At 38.9% G+C, this 14,481-nt stretch overlaps 2 protein-coding genes across 2 annotated transcripts; both read right to left on the minus strand.

The window, feature by feature from the left end:
* Window positions 1–2,763: 2,763 nt before the first annotated feature.
* On the minus strand, window positions 2,764–9,601 carry LOC135654898 (probable alpha-1,6-mannosyltransferase MNN10). Its single transcript, XM_065175675.1, has 5 exons — window positions 9,029–9,601; window positions 8,879–8,911; window positions 8,194–8,284; window positions 3,135–3,395; window positions 2,764–3,056 (listed from the first exon to the last, which is right to left on the minus strand). Exons 1-5 carry the CDS (start codon window positions 9,503–9,505, stop codon window positions 2,959–2,961), a joined length of 960 nt encoding a protein of 319 aa, XP_065031747.1. The 5' UTR covers window positions 9,506–9,601; the 3' UTR covers window positions 2,764–2,958.
* Window positions 9,602–10,729: 1,128 nt separating this feature from the next.
* Window positions 10,730–14,416, minus strand: LOC135654930 (calmodulin-binding receptor-like cytoplasmic kinase 2). The gene is made up of 6 exons (XM_065175677.1): window positions 14,123–14,416; window positions 12,769–13,025; window positions 12,513–12,681; window positions 12,242–12,331; window positions 11,719–12,017; window positions 10,730–11,249 (listed from the first exon to the last, which is right to left on the minus strand). Exons 1-6 carry the CDS (start codon window positions 14,340–14,342, stop codon window positions 11,004–11,006), a joined length of 1,281 nt encoding a protein of 426 aa, XP_065031749.1. The 5' UTR covers window positions 14,343–14,416; the 3' UTR covers window positions 10,730–11,003.
* Window positions 14,417–14,481: the final 65 nt, after the last annotated feature.

Below are 14,481 nucleotides of genomic sequence, written 5' to 3' on the forward strand. Positions count from 1 at the left end.
AACTGCATTATTGTAGCTAAACAGCCTCCACAACTTCATTATTGTGAACGCACCGACACATGGATGGAAGTTTTGTGTAAATCCAATCATCAACGTTAGTCTAATAATTTATAAGAACTCGAAACCTCGCAGCTCTCTATTCTTAGTAAAATAATCACATTGGCGCAATGGAGCTTATGATGAACTTCACCAAGATCTTGAGATCTAAGATTGATCCTGAAGTTTCTGGAATACCCATTTTTCTTTGTCAAGCCTCGTCTTAGTGATATGGAGAAAGCTAATGGAAATAGTTATAGAGTTATAGTGGTTGCTCATACTAGTAGACTATAATAGTTCATCATAGTTATACATCACTTGCTTAAAATCCTAAAAGCCAGAGCTTGTAGCTCTCCCATATCAACGTCTGCTTCCCTTGTGCCTACTTTGTGTGGACATCTCCTGCGCTGTCATAATAGATTGAGCACTGCAATCAAGGGAGCTCTGTGGAGAGATGGATTCCTCACAGGACATTTGCTAGGGAAGCGGATTAGAGTATTCATAAGTTTGCCATGTGTTCCCTGGCGATTGTCAGTGAACCATGCTGTGAGCTAGTTGTGCCGTGGCTTGCATCAACCGCGACTGCAGCCTTGCAACCCGTAGCATCGACACAAAAGCCATTGATTACTGACTGGTGGATTCACATTTTGCATGAAGTATTTGGTGAGAGGAGAAGAATGACACCTTAGATGCTAATAAGCTTTTGAATCTAGAAAGGATTAAAAGAATTTTTTTTTTAATTTATGCAAGATATACAATATGCCTCGGTCTTGAATTGAGTTAACTCAAGAGAAATTTTTTTATTAATTTTTATATAATAAAAAATTAATTTTTTTTCTTAGATAAAATAATAAATCTTGTACCAACTTTTAGATATATTTGATCTCCCAATTTATCCTTTGGTTTCGAATTTTTTCATCTCTCTCCAACATATGATCATCATTTGAATCATTTAATTCAAACATAAAAACAAAAGAGTCGTTGTTAAAGGTTTATAACATTATAGATTTTGTGTCAACCATCTCTCCCCGTCGACCAACGGAGTTCTTCAAAGCTACAAGACATTGGTCAGCTATAAGACATTGGTCAACTTCTAGAACCATGAAACTGGTCTAAATGATCCGTATTTGGATTCTCGAGAAAGCGTTGAGGAAGTAGGTCGGCTTTTGAAGTCAAAGAAACACGTTGTTACCAACTGCAATAGCGCAACTATGTGGCCAACACAGCAGTATGCAATAGTCATGGCTGCATAGTCACGATCCGTCGCAACGATAATAAATCTTATATGTATATGAAGATAAGTGAAAATGTTATCACATTCTTGATGCTATACGTGGATGACATCCTAATCATTGGAAATGATATAGGAATGCTCTATACAGTCAATACTTGATTATCTAGATACTTCTCTACGAAGGATTCGTTAACAGCATGTTAAGAATGAAGATGAGCCTTATGTATACAAGAATATAAATGAGAGTGCTATAGCACCTTCTTGGTGCTATATGTGGATGACATTCTAATCATTGGGAATGATATAGGAATGCTCTTCATGGTTAAGACTTGGTTATCTAGACACTTCTTCATTAATAACTTAAATAAAGCACCATATATTCTGAAAATTTGGATCTATAGAGTTATATCTAAGAGGATGCTTCACTTGTCCCAATCAAAGTACATAGACACTATTATTAAAAGGTTTGACATGAAAAATTTTAAGAGAAGTGTCATACCAATGAAACATAAAATACCACTTTCCAAAAGTATGTCCCCAAAGACTCATGTAGAAGAGCAGACATAGATATGATACCCTATACGTCAACGATAGGGTCAATCATGTATACTATGTTATATACTAGGCGTGATGTTGCTTGTGGTGATGTAGCAGTGGAAAGATTATTAGTTACAATTTTAGGCTTGACGTCCTCGTCAAGCCCCAACATAACCCAGATCAGGCTCTAGCATAGTGTATGTGAGGCATAGCTCAGTGGTGGCTTCACGCCGTGACGAGTCCTCTGACTCCGTTTACGGGTAGCCCTTTCCTACTCGAGCCCCCTCACCATGCCCAAATGCTAGGTCGGCTCTGATACCAAATATCACGACCTGGGCCTAATGGGCTAACTGGCCTATCAACTTCGTTTGGTCTAAACTACTAACCAAAATGCTTAAGCTGAAGTTGATAGTAATACACTCATCAGACCCTTATAAGCCAATCTTAATCTTGTCCACTTTCGATATGAGACTAATCAGGGATGTTACAATTATTATGATATGTTTTTACTTTATATTAGATAATGAATATATTGTGATGTCCTTAGATCCGTGAAATGAGAATTGGATCATGATGAGATCATGATAATGAGACCAATTCGTCTTTAAACGTAGACCTTGAATATTTCATAGATTACTCGAGAGGGACATCGAGATAACCTGACATACTAGTGTGCTATATATCCATCCATATGATGGAGGCAGTTAGTCTCATAACTACTTGTATGGGACACTAGGGATATTGTGCTAATGCTCATTAGAGAATGAGTTCACTAAATGATCCATTTATGGAATGTTGGATGGTTAATGATATCTCATCGTTAGACAACGACTCTGTAGTCCTAATTGGGTATTTGGTTCTTAGACTTTAGACACCAATGATACCTTATTTGAGTGTTATGTTCTTTAATACCGAACTTATAGGTTTAAAAATTTTGGATCTAGTATAAACTATCATTATGAAATTTACAGCCCTTTATTCAATCATTTTAAGGAATAATAAATCCTTTTTCTGTACATCTAATCTTCTTATACAACAGTATTTGTACGTATCTACGATTACATACATACGTTACAAAACCTGTATCTCTTCTTTGACTACCTTCACCAGGCTCTTCTTTTAGAGCATAAAACAGAAGGGAATGTTCTCCGCTAAACAGGTCTCATTTCGTCAAGCATGTTGATGAGCCACTTCTTCTTGTCATCCAAGCCAGCGAGGTGGACTAGGAAATCGCCGTCGGAGTAGACGCCTGACGGGAAGCAAGGAAGCGAGGATTAGCAGTTGGATACAATGTGAATCAAGCAGTCGGAGGGAGAAGAAGCGATACCGTTCCAGGTAGCCCGCGGCGAGGTGAAGAGGCGGTGCAGCGACTTGAGCGTGGGAACCCAGGGGTAGGAGTTGAAGAGGCACTGCGCGGGCGACACAGCGACGTGGGCTCCCAGTTCCTCCGCCGGGAGGGTGCGGAGCAGGTGCTTCAGCGCGTCGTTGTCGCCGCTCTTGGTGGATCCGAAGCGAACGAAGGACGTCTGGTTCCACCATGTCTGCAAGAACTTGTCGCTCCACTCCGATCGCCGCACGAAGAAGACGCCTGCGAAAGCCACGCGGAGAACCAAATCGGCATGCAATGGATATCCTTCCCTTTTATTTTAATTTCATAATTTAATAAAATTATATATATATATATATATATATATAGGTGAATTCTCAAAAAAAAAAAAAACTTCTAAGTTTCATTATCATTTATCATTTTGAAAAATCCTTACACCATCCTTGGTCATGCCTCCGTCTTCTCGAAAGCTTTGTTTTACGCGTGGTTGCTTTGCCCATTTTGGCCCTCACTCGTCGAGCCACGATGATGAGCCATCCTCCCCTCCTTCCTCGCTCACTATTGAAGGTAAAGAGGGAGGAGGATAAGATTTTCTCAAGACAGTTGAGGAAATCTCTAAGCAGTTAAGAAAAATCCTCTATGCTAAATATGTATAACCTCTTGCTAAGTGTGTATAAATAGCTATCAAGAGCTTACTATAAAAATGAACTAGGCAATTACATCTTATACATTTCATAGTTTCTACTACAATTTCTATTTCTATCTTCTTCGTTTAATTCTTAACATGGTATCAGAGCCTTCTTCCTTACGGATGTAGGCAGCTCTGTCGAAGCTTTCTACTGCTCCTCTTTTCTGTTCAGTTGGAAAGGATAGTGTTGCTACTTACATCTCCTCCGGTGTCGATCGTCGCCGTCCTCGCAAGTGCTACTTACATCCTTACCGCCACAGCCATCACTGCCTTCCTGCGGCAACAGGGCGATCTCTCCTCCTCGTTCCCACATCTCATTCGAGCGAGAAGTGCTGCTGTCGCCATCCTTACCGCCACAGCCATCTTCTGCTGCAGGAACGATTGCAGTTTTTACAGCTTCCATTTGCAGTCGCTTCCCTCTACCGTAGCAATTTCTCTGCAATTGTAACTGCTATAGATTTTTTTTTTCTTTTCACCTAATTGCTGCAGATTTCTTGCTCATCGCTGCAGCTTCCTCGCCCATCACTGCAGCCTCCTCTGTAGTGCATCACTGCAGCCTCCTCTACAGCTTCCTCGCCCATCGCTGTAGCTTCCTCGCCCATTGCTGTAGCCTCCTCTGTAGCGCATCGATATGCTTTTCTCCTCCTCCCTCCCTCCTATATCTTTACATCTTTTGTAAAGATCACTTAAACCGCCATAAAATATCTGGGATGTCTTTATTTTCCTCTTCCGATATTCCTGTCCCTGTTTCTGCAGAGACTCTGAGCACTTCTCAAAGTCTTATCACCATCAATGCTGCAGCACTCATTCCCTTCAAATTATCCAAAGGCGGCAACTACGCATCTTGGCGGGCATAACTTTTTAATCTTCTATTTGGCTATGATCTCCTAGGTTACGTTGATGGCTCTCTCTAGTGTCCACTTGAAATAATCAACATCCCAGATGAGGTGAATCCAGTCCAGTGCCAAATCCAGCCCATAAACTATGGTTACGTCAAGATCGCCTCATCCTTCAAGCTATTCAAGCTTCTGTTGCTAGATCCATTGCCCCGTTGATATCCTCATGTACGACTACTGTAGAAGCATGGTGCAAGTTACAAACAACTTTGGCAAATCGCTTGCGTACTCGCATGCTCGGACTTCTCTCCAATCTGATAAAAAGGAAACAAGGGGGAAGTACTATTGCTGGTTATCTACAAAATATCAAAGTTATCATTGATGATTTAGCTTTGATAGGTCATTCTCTTAGTGATGAAGAAGTCCAGATATTTCATTTGCCGTCAATAAATTATCGCAATTCATGTATCGACCATCTACTACGCATTGGTCTGTGATCAAATGAATTTTGCGGTATCTTAAAGGGACTCTTAATCATGACATTTTTCTTCGTAAAAATACTTCACTCCATCTCCATGCCTTTGCTGATATTGATTGGGCAGGGAACTTTGATGATAGGGCATTTACGTCAAGATACATTGTCTTCCTTGGAGCTACTCCAATCAGTTGGAGTTCTAAAAAACAAAAGACGGTTGCACGATTTACAATTGAAGCTGAATACTGTGCCATCGCCACCGCCGCTGCTGAACTCAATTGAGTCACAAATCTGCTCAAGGAACTTAACGTCAACTCCACAGTTATTGGAGCTACCTACTTATATGTTAATCTAGTGTTCCATTCCCGCATGAAACACATTGCCATCGACTTCCACTTCGTGCGAGATCAAGTTGTCAGACATCAATTCCGTGTTTCTCACGTACATATAGCTGATCAACTAGCAGACTCACTCACAAAGCCTTTCGCCCGCAAACTTTTTTCATCTCATCGGTCCAAGATCGGCATCCTTGATGGAAGCTCAATCTTGCGGGAGCATGATAAGTAGATAATATTTCCTCAAGGGAGTTGAGGAAATCTCTAAGCAGTTGAGAAAAATTCTCTTTATATCTTTAAATGTGTATAAATAGCTATCAAGAGCTCATAATAAAAATGAACTAGGCAATTACATCTTATACATTTCATAGTTTCTTCTACAATTTATATCTTTCTATCTTCTTCGTTTAATTCTTAATAGTTATAGGGCCCATGTTGGACCTTATTGAACCTTTGACTCTCATCAAATTGTTGGTTGCAGAGTTATTGTGCAATATTACTTGTGCCCTCACGTGAGGGTAGCAAGGGCCGCTATGCCTTCATCATGGGTGGATCCAACGAATTGGGGTGATCGACGAGGCAACGGAGCTAGGTGGAGGGCAATGAATGACTAGGGCACATGATGATCATTTTGAAAAATAGTTTGAAAATAATCATTTTCAGACTTGGGTGCTATTTGAAAATTTCTAAAACTTAAGTATTTTTTTAAAAAAATTATCATAATATTAAAGTCAAAATATATCTCTCCAAAATCTATAAAAAAATATTAATTAAAATTAAACAGATTAAGATATATTTTAGCCATGTGATTTTGGTCATGTACCACTTATGCTCTTATGGTTTACTCGTATATAAAATAACCCACTATATTTTAAAAAATATAGCATATTAGCCCCTCTCATTAAGTTTAAGTTAATAGACGTTAAAGTTTGCCTACGTGGTATGCTAACTCATAATAAATTATTTAATATAATAACATATATAATTTAAATTAAAAAAATATAATTTAATTTAAATATAATAACATGTATAATTTAACTCACTTATGCTTTTATAGTTTATTCGTATATAAAATAACCTTTACATTTTAAAAAACATAGCATATAAGTTCCTCCCGTCAACTTTAAGTTAATAGATGTTAAAATCTGCTTATGTGATATGCTAATTCATAATAAACCATTAATATAATGACATATATAATTTAAATTTAAAAAAGAGTTAAGGTCCATTTTATTTCATGTGGTTTTGGCCATGGATCATTTAAGTCTTTATTATTTATTCATGTCTAAAATAATCCATATATTTTCAAAAATGTAGCATATAAGCCTCTCCCGTTTGAGTTAACAAATGATAGAATTTGTTTACGTGCCTTGCTAACTCATAATAAGCCATTAATATAATGATATATCTAATTTAAGTTTTAAAAGAAAAACTGAGACCATCATCAATGGTGGGAGGAAGTGTCGTCGTGCAAGTGACCACCAACATTAGCACCGAACCGCTACCTAACAGGGCGTCATATGCACATAATCTCTCATATGCTAACGATGAGCTTAGGAGCTTCCGGTCCTACCATAAGTGGATGTGCATCGATTAGTCCGAAGCTAAGCATATAATGATCTCTAATCCCTCTTCCTTCTCCTAAGCATCTTCATTCTCACCACCTCTCACTTCGTCCTCTCTTGCGCCCCCACCCATCGTGCCTATGACATTATGGTCTAGTTTTCCCTCACCTTCGCTTTCAGCCTCTCCTACCTTTGCCTCTCCGTCTTCGTTCGCCACTATGACCTCTGCCTTTTCCTCTTCATTGACAAGATCGATCTTAACCCTTTTTTAAACTTAAATTACATATATCATTATATTAATGATTTATTATGAATCAATATATATCATATAAGCAAACTCTAACATCTATTAACTCAGACTTGACAGGAGAAATTTATATGCTACATTTTTTAAAATGTATTGATTATTTTATATACGAATAAATCATAAAGGCTTAAGTGATCTATGGCCAAAACCATAGGAGTTAAAATGGACCCTAATCCTTTTGTAAACTTAAATTATATATGTCATTATATTAATAATTTATTATAAGTCAACATGTCACATAACCGGACTCTAACGTCTGTTAACACATGTTTGACGGAATAAGCTTATATGTTATGTTTTTTAAAATATATGAATTATTTTAGATATAGGTAAACTATAAGGGCTTTATTGATACATGACCAAAATCATATAGACTAAAATAAACCTTAATCTAAATTAAAATTTTCGTTTCTTCTCGAAAAAAAAAAGTTTCGATCTAACATAATTCTTATGAACCAATATATTTAGTATTCAATTTATAGAATGAACTTTTGAATTCAAATCAGATGTATTCTTAAAAACATAAAAGATATTTTAGGCATTTTTTTTATATAAAGCTTTAAACATTATAGAATTTGAGGATTGGTTGAGTATTCAATTCTTGCCCGAACCCAACCCATCCTCGAACCGAGCCCAAAGGTTTTGCCCCGGTCGGACACAAACTCCAATTGGGTCGAACCAACAAATTGACATCATTTACATCAAATGTATAGCACGTACCGCAAGCTCAATTCGATTCAGAATTATGTGCAATATCGATAATTATAAGCAACTTAAATCAAAGTAATATTAGATTAATTTAAAATTAAGAAAAATAAGGGAATAAGAATAAGGAAGATTCACCAAAGCTGACCTGCATTAACCCCGTTGGTGTCCTCAGTCACGATGAGATCGGGAGATGCGTCAAGATTCGTGTGCCCAATCGCAGCATATAGGATACTCTCCTACAAAATTCAGGCAATATTTCTATTATGAAATTTTTTATTTTTTTCTTCTTTTTTTTTTTTATCTACAGCAGACAGAATTAAATCTCATTGTAACTTTCATTAAACCCAAGCAATTTATCTTTTCCCACAAAAGTTGGTCAACTTTTTACATTTACTAGTGGAAATTGTTATGAATGGAGAATATCAATGAACTAATTTTGATGTGTTAAGATTATATTAAGTTTTTTCATAATAAGTTATGGTATGGTTGAATATTTTAAATGAATGGTACAAGATGATGATAAAATAAAATATTTGAAATTTAAAAGAATAAATATGTTATCACTTGTACCAAAAAAAAAAGAGAGATTCATTTTCTCAATTTTGTGAATTTTAATGACTCATAAATATATTTACTATATCAAATTTGTAAATTAGTTTTTACAAAATATATATTGAGGGTGGAGGGTCAAACATTTCTACAAACTTTTAAGTCACAAGCCTGGTAGAGTTTATTATTATTTTGGCATAAGAAATCTAGAATTGTTTATTATTATTTTGTGTAATAAAACAAAAAAGAATACAAATGAGAAAAATATATGGCGGCCTTACCAATGATATTGCTGGATTCATCACCATCGTGTCCTAAAATCCAAGAAACCAAATCCACCACTTAATTCACGACAACATAATTGAGATAGTGAGTGGGAGACAGCAAAGCCACTACTTAATTCACGACGAGAGAGAGAGAGAGAGACTCACAGCGTCGTTCCAGAACACCCAGTCGTAGTGCGGCAGATGCGATCGGACGGCCAAGATCTTGCTCCAGCTCGGCGGACGGCTGTGATCCACCATTCCCCCCGCGTCCACGAACACGTAACCCATCCGCGCCGCGTACGCCTGCTTGTTCCCCGCGACCGCCTTCCCCACGCCACTGAACGACCGCCCCCGTCCCCGCCCCTGCCCCCCGCCCTCGTCGGAGAAACTCACCATCGCTATCCTCCGCCGATGTCCTGCTCCATCCTCGCCTTCGGAGCTCCCCTCAAGTCCCGGCGCGCACTGTCGGCCGAGGGCGTTCGCGCGGCGGAGCACGCCGCCCGAGGCCGCCCGGAGGAATCCGATAGCCAGCAGCAGCGACGCGGCGGAGATGAGGAGGAGGAGTAGCGGCAGCACCCTCCAGTTCGCCGGCCGGGGCTTGGCCCACCGAGCGGCAGCGGACGGCGGCGACCGCGGAGCCATTTGGTGGCCACAAGCCTGCCTTCAGGGGGCCTTTGGACACTCTTCCTTTACGTAGAAGCAATCAACACTTGTTTATATCGCCACAAAAGATGATTGGATGGATGAAGGTTGCGGTGGTTGCCATGGCTGCCAAAATAGCTTTCAGGCAAAATAATCAATGGAAAGTCTCTGTCAAGAACAGGTCATCATCTCTGTCCTTTTTTATCTCGTCTTCCTTTGAATGGTGGAGTAGGAGAAAAGCTTTCGGGCAGAAGAATCAAAGGAAGAGTCTCTGCCATTATCTCTGTTCTTGTTTATCTTCTCTTTCTTTGAGCGGTCGACTAGAAGAAGCATGCCTTGTTCAACCTGCAATCTCCTAGAAGAAGCATGAACACAGAGAAGACTTTTGCTTCACATGGAATCAAGGAAAGGTAACATGTCACGTTGCTTCACATCATGTTGACAAGTTCATTAAAGTCAAGCTCCATTGCTGTTGGTCAACTAGTGATTTTAATTACCTGCAAAAGTGTTTTTGCTGTGATTCTTAATCATAGTGTCTCAATTATTTGTCATCACCATTAGTTTTGTATACTGGATGAACATACACTGTTTCCAAATATTTTTTCTTGATTTATAATTTTATTAAAATCAATAAAAGTATTTCTGTGAGTCCATGAAGCCCACTGAATGAACACTAATACCAACAAATACATCATGGAGAGGATGAGACTACTTTAAAGATGTTCAATTGATGTAGGCCCAACCCCTTGTTTATTGTTAGCACATGTGCAATCTACCAATCATTTATATGTATCTACTGAGCCCATGAAAGATGGAATGAGCTGCCACATGTGTATGACATAATTGAATTGCTAATTAATATCACAGCATGGAAAAGGTGGCTTTGTCCTAATAAGTTTCACTTGCTATCATGATCACCACAGAAACAAGATTTGATCTAAACAAAGATACCTGTCTCTACTCTGTGAGTTCTATGTTGGAAGTTGTATTTGGTTGTCAAGCAATGAAAGAGTACTTGAGCATCTTATTTTTAAGATGCAGAGAAGAAAATTATTGATACAACTTCAAAATAATGACTGAAAAGCTACAATTAACTCATTAATCAGCAAGTTCGAACAGAGTATAAGAGTTTGACAAATATTTCACAAATAAAGACTAGGATGAAAAAAATTGGTGAATATTTTTACCCCAAACTCTCTATGAACAAAAGGAAGAAGAATGATGTCAAAAAGTGAAATATTTTCATTATATTCAACCTCTGAATGTGTGTAAGACAATCTTGTGTGTTAATGCACTAAAATTGTACAAAGTTCCCACTCAACACAATTACACTTAAAAATGATAATACAGTTTTCCACAATTAAAATGGTATCATTATGTTCTACTTGCAACAAACATTAGTATTCAGCATCTCAAACAGAAATTTATAGCTTCCCTATATCATATCAGGTAATTTTGACAAATATTGGGTCTTCTTTGATTAAAACATATGATCCATTTAATGGTTCCTCTGACCGGAGGGTGGGAAGTGAAGATCTGAAGATAATATCTCCCTGTAATCTTTGCGTACTGTCCATAAGATTTCTGCACACCTCCGCATGCTGGGCCGGCTCTTCTTGGTCGGAGCCAAGCACAACAAGGCAAGTTCAAGGATCTTTTCGACTACGAAATTTGTTGCTAGGCTTGGCTGAAGGTTTGGATCTAGAGTCTGTATCCCGCTCCCCTTCATGAATTTCTTCATAGCCTGTACATTTAACCGAGGCAAGTCAGATTGGTCCAGAACATAGCCATTCGGTTATTTTGCAAACACAAAAGAAGCTAGCAGTAGTTCAAGAAAGACGTATAACCTGATATGAAAGGCATAATATCAACATTCAAATTTTGTGAAAATGCCAAACCTTATCATTAAGGAACTAATTGGTGACTCCAAAGTCGGAAGGGTTTCTAAACTAACTTGCCATTGTTTTGACAATGTAATTGCAGGTATGAAAGGAACACCTTCAATAATTCTTTCCTGTTAGAAGTGACTTGTCCAGCATCAGAAAAAGATTATGTTAACCTAGTAATCTATGGTTGAAATAATGTTTACATTTGAATCAACTGGTGCTTCACTATGAGCTGCCTTGAATATCGACCTCAAAATAACAATGGCAACATTTCACATTTGTTGATTACCAGAGAGAAGCACATGTAAGAGACCATCAGAGGCATACCCAATTTGCTGTAAGACGTTCGTTGAGTTCCCTCCTGGGTTCTATAGGGCGCCTGCCAGAGACTAATTCCACCAGCAATACCCCAAATGAGTAGACATCACTCTTCACTGTAAGTTGGTAGGTTCTTAAGTACTCTGGATCTAGGTAGCCTGCGGTCCCTTTTACTTGGGTCGAAACATGGGTGGCATCAGATTCCACCATAAAAAGTCGAGCAAACCCAAAATCGGCAACCTTAGCACGTAGATTATCCGTGAGAAGGATGTTCGAGGATTTAATATCCCTGTGAATTATAGGATTATCTGCATCACAAAAATTTCATGCATTATGTTAGCAACCCTTCAGACAAGAATACTTCCTAACTTTAACTGCTAAAGAACAATATTCATCTGAATAGATTTGCTATTGGTATTCTAAGAGAAGAGTGATGTCTGCTATAAACATACCCCAAGCTCTCCAATTCACAATTTGGCTTATGATAGGAAAGAACAAAGGAGTTAAGAAAATCTAACACTGCAGTACCTACCTGAATACATATGAAGGTATGTGATAGCATGAGCCACATCGATTGCAATTTCCAGCCGCGTAGCAAGTTCCAAAATTTTTCCTCGCTGACCTGAATTTTACCAAAACAAATGTCAGCAGGGCACTGAGTCCCAGTGGCAAAACAAGGTAGCATATCAGAAGTGGAAATGGATAGTATCTAACTATTACAGTGTCAAACAGGAAGATCAACAAGGAAATCCATGTAATCGACCATCATCAACAAAATTAGAAAATGGGCATTAGGAACTTACAATCAAGATGTTCTCGAAGAGTTCCATTGGGAACATACTCGACAACAACAAGTCTCTCATCTTGATGCTCCAAAAACCCATGCAATCTTACCAAATTCAGATGCTCAATGCATGCCAATGTCTGAATCTCATTCTGGAATTCTGCATCCATACGGCTGTTGTTGGCATTCTACAGAGTATCACACCCCAAGTTCAGTATCAGCCTAAACCTGGATAAACAAGATACAAGAAGAAACATCATATCCACTCCATATACCTTTTTGGCACGCTTAACTGCAACCACTGTGCCATCGGCAAGCTGCGCTTTGTACACAGTCCCAGACCCACCTTGTCCAATCATCAAAGAAGGGGAGAAGTTCTTTGTTGCCATCATGATCTCTGCGATGGTCAATCTCATGGCTCCTGGTTGATGTCTAGAGTGGCTGCTGCCATCGGTATGCATTCCCATGCTGCGCCGCCTGCTACCTTGTAAGCTCCCATGGGAGCTTCCTTGGGTGCTAAGAGATGGGGTGACTACAGAAATAAGAATCTTATGAGCTACTGGACATGAAACAAAAGGAGCTAATGTCTATTTGTCACATCAGTAACAATAAGCATCCAAATTCATAATCTCATAAGAATGCATTAGATGAACTACTGACTTTGAAACATTAAACATCTTGCTTGAATTAGCTTCTATTAATAAGTTCTTTTTCAAAGGATCATCTATTGGTGAATCAATAACAGGTGATCCAATATTTCCCAAAGTGATCAAATAAACTAATGAAATAAACTCAGAGATCAACAAATAAATAACATACCAAAAAACTGACACAAGATGTAACATGGCTTGACAACTTCCTATCTACATCCATAGAAAAAATTAAATTCTTCAATATATGAGATCAATCACACAATCCTTGAGTTATTCTCACTCAAGCACAACTCTCGCTTCACATAAGCTCGAAGAACTTTTCTCTCAACTCTTTCTAGAAACCTAGCACCCAAAATGTCTTGCCTCTTCCTCTCACCAAGACTCAAGATATATTTAGGTGTAGTTATAGGAACAAATCCTAACCCTCGGTCTCTTTTTACTTGAATCTTTAATTAAATCCAAATCCACCAAGGAGTTTGAATTTAATTATGACTTCTTCAAGTTGGTTAAACCTCCCAAAATACCAACCAACCTTAGCAAAACATTTGCTTAAATTAGCTTCTATTAGTAAGTTCCGTTTCAAAGGATCTTCTATTGGTGAATCAATAACAAAAGCAAGCTGGTGATTCCATATTTCCCAAACTAATCAAATTAATCAATGTTCAAAGTGACGTATACAAATAGGTTTCAAGTTTAAGAAGGAATTGACAGAAGAATGAAGATTTCTTTTGATCGAACATAACTCCTTCCACTTCTGAGACATGAATGATTTCAGAACACTATCGAATTAATTTGGAATCTGGCAATTTTAAGCTTCAAAACAAAACAAGAATAATTTTTGTGAAGACAACCCCCTAAATCAAAACATAAGCTTAAAATAAGAATCTTTTGTAGTAAAGGCTACACCTTTCCCCTAATTCTTTTTCCCTCCCAAGATCGGATCCCATGACGCACTGTTCTAAGAGAAGAAGCTTACCATAAGGCGCCTTGAAGTCCTCCGAGTCGTCCGTCGGAGAAGGCGATCTGGCCTCGGGCGAGCCGAAGCACGAGGAAATCGCCCTGGCAGCGATGCTGACGGGGTTGCGCCCGGACGACACCGAGGGCGTGGAGCTCCGGGAGGCGTCGCAGCTGTCGCGTCTCCTCCGCCTGCCGTCGAAAGGGCTGCGGCCGCCGAGCGGCGTAGCCGGGTTCCCCATCCTCCGCCGCGGGGAAACCTTGGGCGGAAGCCTCCGAGGTGGGTTCGCATTCAGCGGCACCACGCGCTTAGTGAGTGCCGAGTGGGTGATAACGCTCGCCACACAAGTCAACGTCAACGCTCAGCGAGAAGACATGATA

Source organism: Musa acuminata, chromosome BXJ1-4, assembly GCF_036884655.1.
Source record: "Musa acuminata AAA Group cultivar baxijiao chromosome BXJ1-4, Cavendish_Baxijiao_AAA, whole genome shotgun sequence".
NCBI lineage: Eukaryota > Viridiplantae > Streptophyta > Magnoliopsida > Zingiberales > Musaceae > Musa > Musa acuminata.